Source organism: Spizellomyces punctatus, assembly GCF_000182565.1.
Source record: "Spizellomyces punctatus DAOM BR117 chromosome Unknown supercont1.7, whole genome shotgun sequence".
Lineage (NCBI taxonomy): Eukaryota > Fungi > Chytridiomycota > Chytridiomycetes > Spizellomycetales > Spizellomycetaceae > Spizellomyces > Spizellomyces punctatus.
Genome location: NW_015971543.1, coordinates 528,466 through 539,110, shown reverse-complemented (window position 1 = coordinate 539,110; position 10,645 = coordinate 528,466). Strand labels below are relative to the sequence as shown.

General features: G+C 46.8%; 4 protein-coding genes across 4 annotated transcripts; 3 read left to right on the top strand and 1 right to left on the bottom strand.

Annotated features, from left to right (window-relative positions):
- Positions 1-545: 545 nt before the first annotated feature.
- SPPG_04530 (uncharacterized protein) lies at positions 546-2,605 on the top strand. The gene is made up of 5 exons (XM_016752764.1): positions 546-832; positions 918-1,064; positions 1,153-1,316; positions 1,376-2,011; positions 2,086-2,605. The coding sequence occupies exons 2-5, from the start codon at positions 1,007-1,009 to the stop codon at positions 2,443-2,445; spliced, it is 1,218 nt and encodes a 405-aa protein (XP_016608229.1). The 5' UTR covers positions 546-832; positions 918-1,006; the 3' UTR covers positions 2,446-2,605.
- SPPG_04529 (uncharacterized protein) lies at positions 2,534-4,136 on the bottom strand. Its single transcript, XM_016752763.1, has 3 exons — positions 3,829-4,136; positions 3,763-3,765; positions 2,534-3,688 (listed from the first exon to the last, which is right to left on the bottom strand). Exons 1-3 carry the CDS (start codon positions 3,911-3,913, stop codon positions 2,685-2,687), a joined length of 1,092 nt encoding a protein of 363 aa, XP_016608228.1. The 5' UTR covers positions 3,914-4,136; the 3' UTR covers positions 2,534-2,684.
- Positions 4,137-4,452: 316 nt separating this feature from the next.
- On the top strand, positions 4,453-8,614 carry SPPG_04528 (uncharacterized protein). Its single transcript, XM_016752762.1, has 3 exons — positions 4,453-5,434; positions 5,846-5,939; positions 6,010-8,614. Exon 3 carries the CDS (start codon positions 6,115-6,117, stop codon positions 8,074-8,076), a length of 1,962 nt encoding a protein of 653 aa, XP_016608227.1. The 5' UTR covers positions 4,453-5,434; positions 5,846-5,939; positions 6,010-6,114; the 3' UTR covers positions 8,077-8,614.
- Positions 8,615-8,677: 63 nt separating this feature from the next.
- SPPG_04527 (release factor H-coupled RctB family protein) lies at positions 8,678-10,576 on the top strand. Its single transcript, XM_016752761.1, has 4 exons — positions 8,678-9,095; positions 9,163-9,425; positions 9,491-9,763; positions 9,839-10,576. The coding sequence occupies exons 1-4, from the start codon at positions 8,842-8,844 to the stop codon at positions 10,489-10,491; spliced, it is 1,443 nt and encodes a 480-aa protein (XP_016608226.1). The 5' UTR covers positions 8,678-8,841; the 3' UTR covers positions 10,492-10,576.
- Positions 10,577-10,645: the final 69 nt, after the last annotated feature.

Here is a 10,645-nt window from a genome sequence, read left to right as displayed (position 1 = left end):
CTCAGCTTGGGATGACTATTTTACGTAAGCGTTAAGAACACGTTTTCGAGTGGGTCCGCCTTTTAGCAGAATCATAGCATGATTCCAAGTCTGGTTTCCATCAGCCCGGACTGTTTTCTTTTTTGTGGTCATTCAAAAACATGGCGATTGTATCTATCGCTATTAAGCGAGTATCTACCTTTTGGATGATTAGCATCGCCCATCATGGCCCATCATGGAATGTTCTGCTCTTGTTTCATTCAAACCAATCCGATGCTGCCGGCTACTAGTATAAATCAACTGTATCTTCCGAAGATGGGGAACCCTGGTTCAGAGTCCAAAATGAAGCCCTTGAACAAGCGGTTTCCCCACTTTGAGTGAAATAAACGATAAAGAGTGGAGGTGAAATGAGACCCATGGTGGCAGTTCAGCACTTTTGGGTATGGAGAGCATGGCTTGAAGGGGTTTTCACTTGGCGCAATCCATTTTGACTTTGCCCACATCAAAAACCTTATCCGCAAAGCGTGATTGGGGCTGGTGATGCACGCTGGTTTTTTTGCAAGTTACTGAGCACTTGTAATTAGAACCCAAGAGCGAAACCCAAGAGCACACATGTTGCTTCTTCCTTGTTGATTCGTTATCACACACAAAAACCTTTTCAACCCATTGTTATTTCTCTTCAACTCACCAGCCGTTCAAGTCCGCGTCGTGGCAGTGTGACTCAGAAAGTGTTCCAAGAAAAAACAATGACCGCGATCATTCCAAGCCCTCCCCTTGGGGGACGAAGGAGGGGGCGGAGCATCGGCGTGTGTGGGTTGGGTTTTTTGCACACTTGAACTCTACGATGGAAAGGGTTGGTTTTTTTGTTAAAGTTTGGCTGAGGGAGGAGGCAAGGTCTCTTTTTTTTCTTTTTGTTAAATTGTCAGTCGGTTTTAAAGGGCTTGATTACGACTGGATTTGTCGTCAAAAACAATATTTTAACGCTATTGACTGTTGTCGCTTGTGACATTCTCCATCATTGTCCGTCATGCTCGACCGACGACGTTTATCTTTTACTCTTGGACTTTTTGTTCTCTTCATACAGAGTAGGTTTTACCATTTTTTTGTTTTTCGTCCTACTGAGGAAGGGGGCAGAACATCTCATCTTTTTTGGATTGTTTTGTCTTTAACCAGCCGTCCTTGCCAGCCCACAATGTTTCCAGGTTGGACAACCCGTCTTTTGCGTGTACTCCAATAACATTGGAAACAATGAAGTGAGGATTCGTATGGAATTTCCAAAAGAGCTTGGGTGGGTTGGGTTTGGGATTGGGGCGAGTATGGATGCGGCGGATGTCATGGTTCGTGTGCTTGCTTTGTGTCTTTGGTTGCGAGTGTATTCACTTTGACATCTGCATAGATGGCCTACCCCGTTTCAAACGGCCAAAATGTCGCAATAACCCGCCGAACAGCCAATGGACACCGCCTCCCCACTCTAAATCCAACCCAAGACCTCCAGATCATCGCAAACAGTACTGGAATCTTCACCATCAACAATGTCCAAAAATATGTTGTCACATTTGACCGATCCATCGCTTCACCGGGGAACAACCTTCCTGCCATACAGTCGTCTAGTCAAAGCTTCATTTGGGCAGGATATGCGGGTGCTCCACCCGCCAGTGCCACAAATGTTCCTCGGCACACTGCTCGAGGCACCACAACCGGGAACCTGATGGACGGCTCGATGGCTTTCTCTGAAACACAACCAGATGGAACAACCTCAAACGTGGTCCACGACGCTGCGGCCAACACCGGCAATCTCATTCAAGCTCATGGGATCCTCATGTTTCTCGGATGGGTTGTCCTCGCGCCATTGGCGATTGTCATTGCACGCTTCTTTAAGCCTGCTTTGGGTGTATGGTGGTTTAGGCTCCACTGGGCACTCATGTTGTTGGCAGCAGGGGTATTTACATATGTTGGATTTGGATTGGTGTATCATGTGGTGGGTGTCAAGGGTGCAAGTCATTTCAATGTGAAAGCGAACGGTGCGCATGTGGTGAGTTTTCGTAGCTGATGGCTCTAGACTTTTTATCGAGTTCTGTCACTGATATGGAATCGCATTTTTTTTAGGTGATTGGTCTTTTGATTATCATACTATCTGCACCGCAGCTGGCTCTTGGCTGGATCATCGACAGGTTGTTCAATCCTACCCGAAAATATATCCCATGGTGGGATAAAGTCCACTGGTGGTTGGGACGTATTGTGTTCCTCCTTGCCTTGGTCAACATACCCCTTGGAATCGCCTTATACAACGACCATGAAGGGACCAAAAAGACCTGGCCGTATGTAGTGTTTGGAATTCTGTGTGCGCTCTGGGTGGGTGTGTTTGCGTACCTGCAGTTCCGCGTGGGGCAAAGGCATCACGTTGAGAAGGGGGACAAGTATGAGGAACAAGGATTGAAGAGTGACAGCTCTGCGACAGTAGTTTGACCACTTGTGTGCATTAGCATTTGTGGTGTGGGGTTCTTCCTGTAAAAGCGTTTTGTTCGAAAGTATAATGTTATCATTGTGTATATTGGTCTGTACTAGACTTCCAAGAAATAAGCTGTCTAGTACACTTGTACATCACCTTCTCAGAACTCATTTATTTACGTTCACAGCGTTTCTGTCAATGTGATATATTTCTACCATCACAACATCTACATCTATATTGCCTCTTACATGCTGCATCACAAGGGCCACCAGCTCCAAATTACAGGGGCAATCGACAAGGTCCACCACGACATCAATGCATTATAAAATCTCCACCACCGATCATCAGCTCGCACCAATTGCTTGCACTCTTCTTTGCCAACAAGGGAGATGGTCTCGTTTCCTAACCATACACCTCGTTGGTCATGTACACCCTGTTCAACCACCGTCACAACATCACCCGTCCGTAGAGTCCACCCTGTTGTCGCTTGAATGGCATTCATACCAAAACATGCTTTGAATTGTGCTCCAGGATCACTCCTTCTGTACTGCATGAGTGTCGCTAGTGGTTCACGAACGTGGGGGATACCGGTTACGGGATTGTTGTTTGGGAGAGTGCACCGGGTACACCGGGACGCAATATAAAGCATGTTTGCTCCATTAACGGAAAGTTTGACAAAGGTTTCTTCAGTGTACGGGGCGAGGGAAGGTGATGTGATGACAATGTTGGGACGAAAGTTCTCCATGGAGACTGGGGAAATGTCTTTGGTAGCGAGGCGTGTGTTAAGATCGGCTAACGAAGCGGTATTCGTGATGAGGAAGGGGAATCCGTCTGAAAAGGCTGTTTGTGGTTCGTGGCTAAAGAGTTTGCGTGCAGGGACATGTCGTTTGTCCAATGATCGGATGCATGAGACGTCCTTGACCAACAACCTAACATCCATTTCCAAATACTTGGAAAACCACTCGGCGGCTTCGTCCCCTTCATCCAACCCGTCCACCAAACTTGCCCACACTTGAACCTGTCGCCGCATTGATGCACAACTTTGATTCTTGAACTCGATAACAAGGTCCTTTTCCATGCCTGGTGCTGATACAATCAACTGACCACCAAGATGGTAAGCGTTGACGGGGATATCATGTTGTTCTGATAAAGTGTTTAACTTGATGCGAGGGGATACGAGAGCCAGGCGGGGATGTTTTCTTTGAGTTACTTGATTACCCTCCAAGTCTGATAGAACCCAAAAGCGATCAAGTTCCAAGCCTAAGGAAAAATAAAACAACGATTGGTTCCTTTGCAAGCCCTAAACCCATCATCGATCCGTCAGAAAAACCTACCATCTGATGGAAACAAGATCCAATTAGAAATGAATCAATCATATAAACTATATCAGATTTACTTACATTGACTGATAGCAGCTGACTGGACAGCTATTCCTCTACAGCTTTTGATGGGATAAATGTAAATGGCATCTATTGTAATGGCCATTTGGTCACGAAATGTCGTGGTTGGAGATGGCAGGTTGGGGGGAAGTGTGCCCAAAATTATCAGCACAGCGTCCCAGATAGACTGCGCCACTCATGCGAGACAAAAACGTTCGAGACTCAAAAAAGATGAAACGTTCGAAAGATGGAATAATTCGATATTTGTAGATGCTATTTTAGGGATGAATGTTAAATCGTCTTTTGTTGATGATGGATTCTATCATGACATGCACACACACACTAGATAATGCATGGAAACTATTTTGGGGGGGACTGTGGATTTGGGGTGCACACATGCACAGCTCCAGAAAGGAGAGATTAGTGACCTGTCTTGATGCGCAAACTGACGCAACTTGCAAGACTGTCAAGGAGGTTAATACAAAGGGCGGGATGTAGTTGTCTTGACTCGTAAAGGATGGCTATGCATGGAAAGAGATAGGTGTGCACACTAATTGATTTGCTATATCAGTAGTATTCATTTGGACTCTTTACCACACACACACACACAGAAATCAATCTGAACCCATTATAACTAGCTGAGAACGGATACCCCTTCCTCTTTGCTTTGCGACACCATTCCTGAGCTCGGCCCAAAAGGGATGGTTGAGGTGTCCAAACTTCACTGTTGCAACTTGTACCCTTTTTAATTGGAGAGGAGAGGCGTTTGCAAGTGACTCTCGCCTAAAGCCACGCTTGCAAGTTGGAAAAGAAGAAAAAAAAAACTGGTTCCGCCTTGAAGCCTTTTGGAAATCAAAAACACTACAAGCACACAAGCATTTCATCAGCAAAAAATGATCAGATTACCACCTATTGTAATATGACATTTAAAGTCCTCAGCAAACCAAAAAAACACACAACTTGTAAAACCCATCAGGGATTGACGGGACGGACTGACAACTTTACCAATCAAACATTGTCTTTTGGTTATGGAGATGTTGTTTTGTGTGTGTTGTTGTTGGAAAGCCTTATAGTAACGGGAGGGCTGAACGCGTAACCCTTTTCTGGTTTATTTTCCAATCCTACTTTTCTAATGCTTTTGCTTGCAAGTTGAGAGAGTGTTCAACAACAACTATATCTATCATAATGTCAGCAAATCAAACACTGTGAATATGTCATTTACCCCTTGCGCAGTTTGTCTTTCCGTCCCTTCAACCAGCTAACTTGCCGGTCGCGCCCTCTACACGAGAGACAAAGGCTGCCGTTAATAGTAGTGTGCTCCCACCTCCCCTCCACCACCACCACGCAACACACCTTCTTCAAGCCACGTAACCCACGCTTTTCACAAGTTCCCACTTGCAAACGACTGACAGTTCCTTTTTGTTGTGTGCGGAGTGGGACTCTATATAAAAGGACGAGGCACGACTGCACGTTTCTCTCCCAGCTTTCTCGTTCAAAAGTCCTTTGAGCGTGGAGCATTTCCTATTTTTTTTCACCTCACCCAGAATACCCTTGCTTGCACATCTTGCTCTTACAAATTCAGCGATAGTTGCATCGTCGTCGTTCGTCGTCGTTTTAACAAAAAGAGGTGAGTGTTATTGTCAGGTGGCTGGGTGGTTCATGAGAAGAAAGCGCCCAAGCGGACGGAAGGAGTTAAGTAGCGCATGTGGCACGGTTGTGCACAGTCATACAATTGTTGGGAGTGTGCGCCAAAAGGGGACCAACAAAGCCCTTCTCTCGTATCGCTCTTTTCGCTTTCGCTTTCTTGGAGGATTTCCTCATTGGCTTCACCGACATCTTTGCAAAGGACCTTTTGGTGGTGACAGCTTTGGCTTCTCACGGTCTTTGGGAGGAGAGAGAGAGACCTTTTGTGACCTCCCTTGTCTGTCTTGTCATGCCCATGGTCCACCTTTTCTCCTTGTCTCCTCTCCACCGCTAACTAGGCTCTCCCTTGTATTTCCTTTCTATTCCTGTGGTTTCGGCACGTCCTGGATAAAAGTGTTTACCTAAAACGGCTCTTGGTTGCCTTGTATCCCTTGTCGCTTGTCAGATTGTATTGACAAATATTCTACTGGCTTTGTAAAGCCTCTCTGGTACGTTGTTGGTTGTTTATCAGACTTGTCACGCTGTTTATTGATCTCTTCTTGTTGTCACGTTCTGTAGCAATCTTTCTCCTTTCAAACGCTTGTCCCTTGCTCACCCCGTCCCAGACAACACCTAGCAACTGCAGCTAGACGTCGCCTGCCTTTCACCTTTTAAGCCAACTTTATGAGCATCTTGCTTCAGCAACGACCGCGCCATCCGACCATGGGTGAGGGAAAGCTGTATGATGTTCCGTCGTATGAGATGGCGCCTTCTGAAGGGGGACCATTGACCCATCGCCGCCCGAGCGTCAGGGAAATGCAGCAAGACAATTATAGTCGAGAGGCAAGGATGTTCGATCCTGCCTCTTCAACGGGTGCTAGTCGCGTTCGACGTCCTTCCGCTAACCACGACTTTGCTATGAAGAATGGCTTACCCATCGATACCGAAGATACTTCCGCTGCCCTTCATCCAGATGTTGCCGCATACGCTGCAGCAGCGGCTGCCTATCAAGACGCTCTGGTCATGAACTCTGCCTCCTTACCCGGTACTCCTTACGCCGCTGTCCGCCCCTCTTACGCACTAGGAGGATTGGCCACCCCGCAAACTCCACAAATGGCTCTAGGAGCTTTCACTCCTACCGCACATGCCTTGTTGATGCATCAGCACCAGCTTACAACTGCCAGTGTTAACAGCCATTTGGGTAATGTGCCAGCCCGTTATATGGCAGGTGCACGCCCCTATAATTCCGCTCCACTCCCTTCTCCTCCGGCGACTCGCCCTCCTTACACGCGGAAGCGCTCAGTGACCTCTGACGGCTCTACCTCAAGTGGCTCAGCTACGACCGAACGTCGAGGCTCTGGCGAAACGACAGCTTCTGGTAGCCCTACAAAGATTGACCGAGAGCTGAAGAAGATGAGTTTATACAAGACTGAGCTCTGTCGCTCCTGGGAGGAAACTGGTACTTGCCGCTATGGAAACAAGTGTCAGTTTGCGCACTCTGAAACAGAGCTCCGGCCTGTGGATCGTCATCCCAAATACAAGACCGAAATGTGCAAGACTTTCTGGGAGAAAGGCACCTGTCCGTATGGCAAGCGGTGTTGTTTCATCCATACTGAGAAAGATGTAGAGAAGAAACTTCAAGACATTGATAAGAAGCTTATCGTTATTCGCAAGCCGGGTGATGAAAAGGCAGCTGGCCTATCTGTGCAAACAAGGGATCGCGCTCGTACGCTGTCTAGCAGCCATGAGAGCACCATGGGGGTGGGTGATGAGCCTGACGACAATGTGCAGTCGCCCACGCATGCAACGTTTGTCAATTCAGCTCCGCCAAAGTCTGTTACGGCAGCTCCGACGCATCTCTATGACCACCGCGCCATTGCCGATGCCTACTTTTCTGGCCGTCGACCGTCGGTAGACATTGCCCCGATGGCGGACGGTTATAGCGCTCAACAAGATCAAGATGTTGAGCATCTCAACAAGATGCTCCGTGATACACGCCTCGGCTCCCCTACGGAGGTGGGCATGGTCTCACTTCCGTTAGCTGGCTATACGGAACAACGTCGACTGAGCTATGCCGAAATGCGTCATGAAGTCACTTTTGCCGAGGAGGCAGCCAACTACTCTGACTTATACCCTCATCATGTCCAACCGCATCTGCTTGCTCCTCCAGTCCCCAATTCGGTCATGTACGATGCCATGGCGAGCGGAAACCATATACCCAGTGTTCATTCGACCTCTTCCAATGCGATGGCGACGCCACCTCGTGAAAGAACCCGTCGCGCTCGCTCAGTGACGCAGCCTAGTACGCTCATTACTCCCAACCAGCGCTCATGGGTAAAAGGACGTTCCGAGAGCTTTAGCGGATTTTTACCCGGGAGCCCGCTCCATATTGACCCTTCGACAGGCATGATTACCGAACAGCACTATTTGTCGCCTTCGAGCCCGTCTACGGCGTATGCCACCTCGAAAGGCATGACATATCAGCAGCATGCTCAGCTCCTGTCACCCCCTCCGTCTGGACATCCTTCGCCTGTGCGTGAGACGATCATAGAGGAGGATACCTTGAACGAGGATGAAGCTCAATCTTATTCGGATGCCGGACATCGTCTCCCTATCTTTAAGAATATTAAAAAGGTCGCTGTTTGAAAAAGAGCGTTAGAAGGGCAGCCAAGGAGATATCACACTCCATGACGTCTCCAACTGCCTATATCAACGTTTATTTGCGCGGACCTCTCAGGACAAGTGATTATTCTTTATGTTGCTTGCCCTCCTCCCCCAGTTGATTGCTGAATTTGCAATCCGTTGTATACACACATCTTTTTGCGATTTTCTATTTATGGAGAGTTGGAACGAAAAAAAAAACAGGATTGGGTATGGAAGTTAGGTTTTGAGTACTTGTCTCGCTTTCTTTTTTTGCAGTATCTTGGAAAGTTTTATGTAGGAGGTAGATATATTTTTTTTTTTTTTCGCTGTGTATTTCTTGTTATTTTTTCAGAGGGGTGGATTCCTTTTTTGTGCAGGACCGGAGAGAGGGGGTATCTCTTATATGTTAGTATCTTTATTTCATCTATTGGTGTAGTTCCTCTCGCTCTTGTTGCTTGCATTGATGGGTTTTTATAGTTTTTTGTTGTTTCTTTTTTTGATGATGGCTGTTAAATTATCAATATATGTGAGTTGAAATGTGTGTGTTTTTGTTATTGAGGATGAGTGATGTATCGGATTACTGTGCCACTTGCGCGGTAAAGTCACACTTTTGCACAATAAAAGGAATATGACTTTGGTTTTGGCGACTCATGTAGGGTTCTAGCTTATTGTGTACGGTTTTTGAATCCAATAAATCCCAGCAATTCAATATCCCCGAACGTACCCACAAACGCTATACAAAAAACCGGCAAGCCAAACACCAGCAAAATGCCATCACTACGTCTCACGCTTGCCAAGAATTCCAACCAACAACAACGGACGGTCGTTCTTGTTTCCATACCTGACCTCACCAACGCATCTTGTTCAATAGTAACAAAAGAGATGACACAATTCAGGCAACGCATTATCCAATTTGCGAAAACAAAGTTACGATTGACGAGAGCCTGTCGAGTGTTTTTGGCTGATGGAACTGAGGTTTGGGGTCATGATCTTGATCTTTGGAGGAGGCTTGAGAATGATGGGTACGGTTATCCATCCCTTTTTGATCGCAAGTATTTTGGTTCTCATGGATGTGTTTTTGGTGTGTAGTGTCATACTCGTATCAGCCGGAGAAGACTATATCGGAACCCAAAAACCCCAAACCAACACAAACGATATCCCAGTGACGATCCTCGCGCACCATGTCGAAATCGATCCTCTCGCAACGAGTCAATTAAAGGCTTTATGTAACCTTGATGGGGTTGTACGTGTAGTGGGTATGCCGGATCTTCATCCTGGGAATAGGTTTCCGATTGGTGCTGTGGTTGTTTCTGAGGGGTGTGCGTATCCTGCTTTGGTTGGGAGTGATGTTGGTACGTTTTTTTATTGGCTTTTCAATGGTGGGATTGTGCGTTTTGTTTAATGTTGATATGATTAGGTTGTGGTATGTCGCTCTTTACGACATCACTCGGATGTAACTTGTCACCAGAGAAAACCGCACAAAAGATTCGTGATATTGAAGGCCCGTGGTTGGATGGGTGTACAATCGACTGGCTTGCAGAAGCAAACGTGTCCCCTACTGCATTTGATGACCAGCTTGGAACGGTTGGAGCTGGAAACCATTTTGCAGAGATTCAAGTGGTGGAGCATGTTGAGGATGAGGGGATGCTTCGGGATCTTGGGATTGATGTTGGGAAGGCTCTTTTACTTGGTGGGTTGAAAGGATTTTGAGTGATTTTTTTCGTGAAAATGGTACTCATCATATCACAATTTTGACAATATAAAGTGCACTCTGGATCACGAGCCCTTGGTCCATCTATTCTTGCAAAGCATGCATCAGCTCCAACAGTCCCTCTAAATTACCCTTCATCCGAACTAACCGCCTACCTCTCTGATCACAACATGGCCATGCGCTGGGCATCACGGAACCGGGATCTAATTGCTCAACGTCTTCTCTCCCGTCTAAACACCAATCCGGAAAGAAAACTCTTGGACATGTGCCACAATTGGATGGAAATGGTGTCAACGGATACACAAACCCAGTTTATCCACCGAAAAGGCGCCGCACCGTCTGATCGAGGTCTTTGCGTTATTCCCGGTTCACGAGGCAGCTTTTCCTACCTCTTTTTACCAAACCCAACAGCTCAACCCCATACCGCCAATTCCCTGGCCCACGGTGCAGGCCGCACCACGACCCGTAAAAAGGCCCTCGCGTCCTTACCATCAAAGTATGGTAAAACACCACAAGCCATGGAAGGACTCCGACGAACGCATCTGGGAAGCGTGGTTGTCTGTGATGAAAAGGATTTATTGTATGAGGAAGCTCCGGAATGCTACAAGGAGGTTGATAGTGTTGTGAAAGATTTGGTTGAAGCTAATGTTGGAAGGGTGATTGCGACTCTGCGACCGGTTGTTACATATAAAGTGAGAAAGATGTAGTAGATAAAAGATGCATAATACTCGACCAGAAAGATGTAGTAAAATGAAAGGAACAAATCAACTCTCGACCATGTCAAAACCTGTCCGTTCAAAACAAGCAAAATCTCGTAAGCTTGTCCGATCTCGTTTCGCCAAGCTAAGCCCATGGTACGAC

Bases quoted from the DNA above. Each gene is read 5' to 3' on its own strand.
- SPPG_04529 (XM_016752763.1), bottom strand. From the start codon at position 3,913: ATGGCCATTACAATAGATGCCATTTACATTTATCCCATCAAAAGCTGT.
- SPPG_04528 (XM_016752762.1), top strand. From the start codon at position 6,115: ATGAGCATCTTGCTTCAGCAACGACCGCGCCATCCGACCATGGGTGAG.
- SPPG_04530 (XM_016752764.1), top strand. From the start codon at position 1,007: ATGCTCGACCGACGACGTTTATCTTTTACTCTTGGACTTTTTGTTCTC. The intron at 1,065-1,152 runs GTAGGTTTTACC...GTCTTTAACCAG, and splicing joins TTTTGTTCTCTTCATACAGA to CCGTCCTTGCCAGCCCACAA. The intron at 2,012-2,085 runs GTGAGTTTTCGT...CATTTTTTTTAG, and splicing joins AAGCGAACGGTGCGCATGTG to GTGATTGGTCTTTTGATTAT.
- SPPG_04527 (XM_016752761.1), top strand. From the start codon at position 8,842: ATGCCATCACTACGTCTCACGCTTGCCAAGAATTCCAACCAACAACAA. The intron at 9,096-9,162 runs GTACGGTTATCC...TTTGGTGTGTAG, and splicing joins AGGAGGCTTGAGAATGATGG to TGTCATACTCGTATCAGCCG. The intron at 9,764-9,838 runs GTGGGTTGAAAG...GACAATATAAAG, and splicing joins TGGGAAGGCTCTTTTACTTG to TGCACTCTGGATCACGAGCC.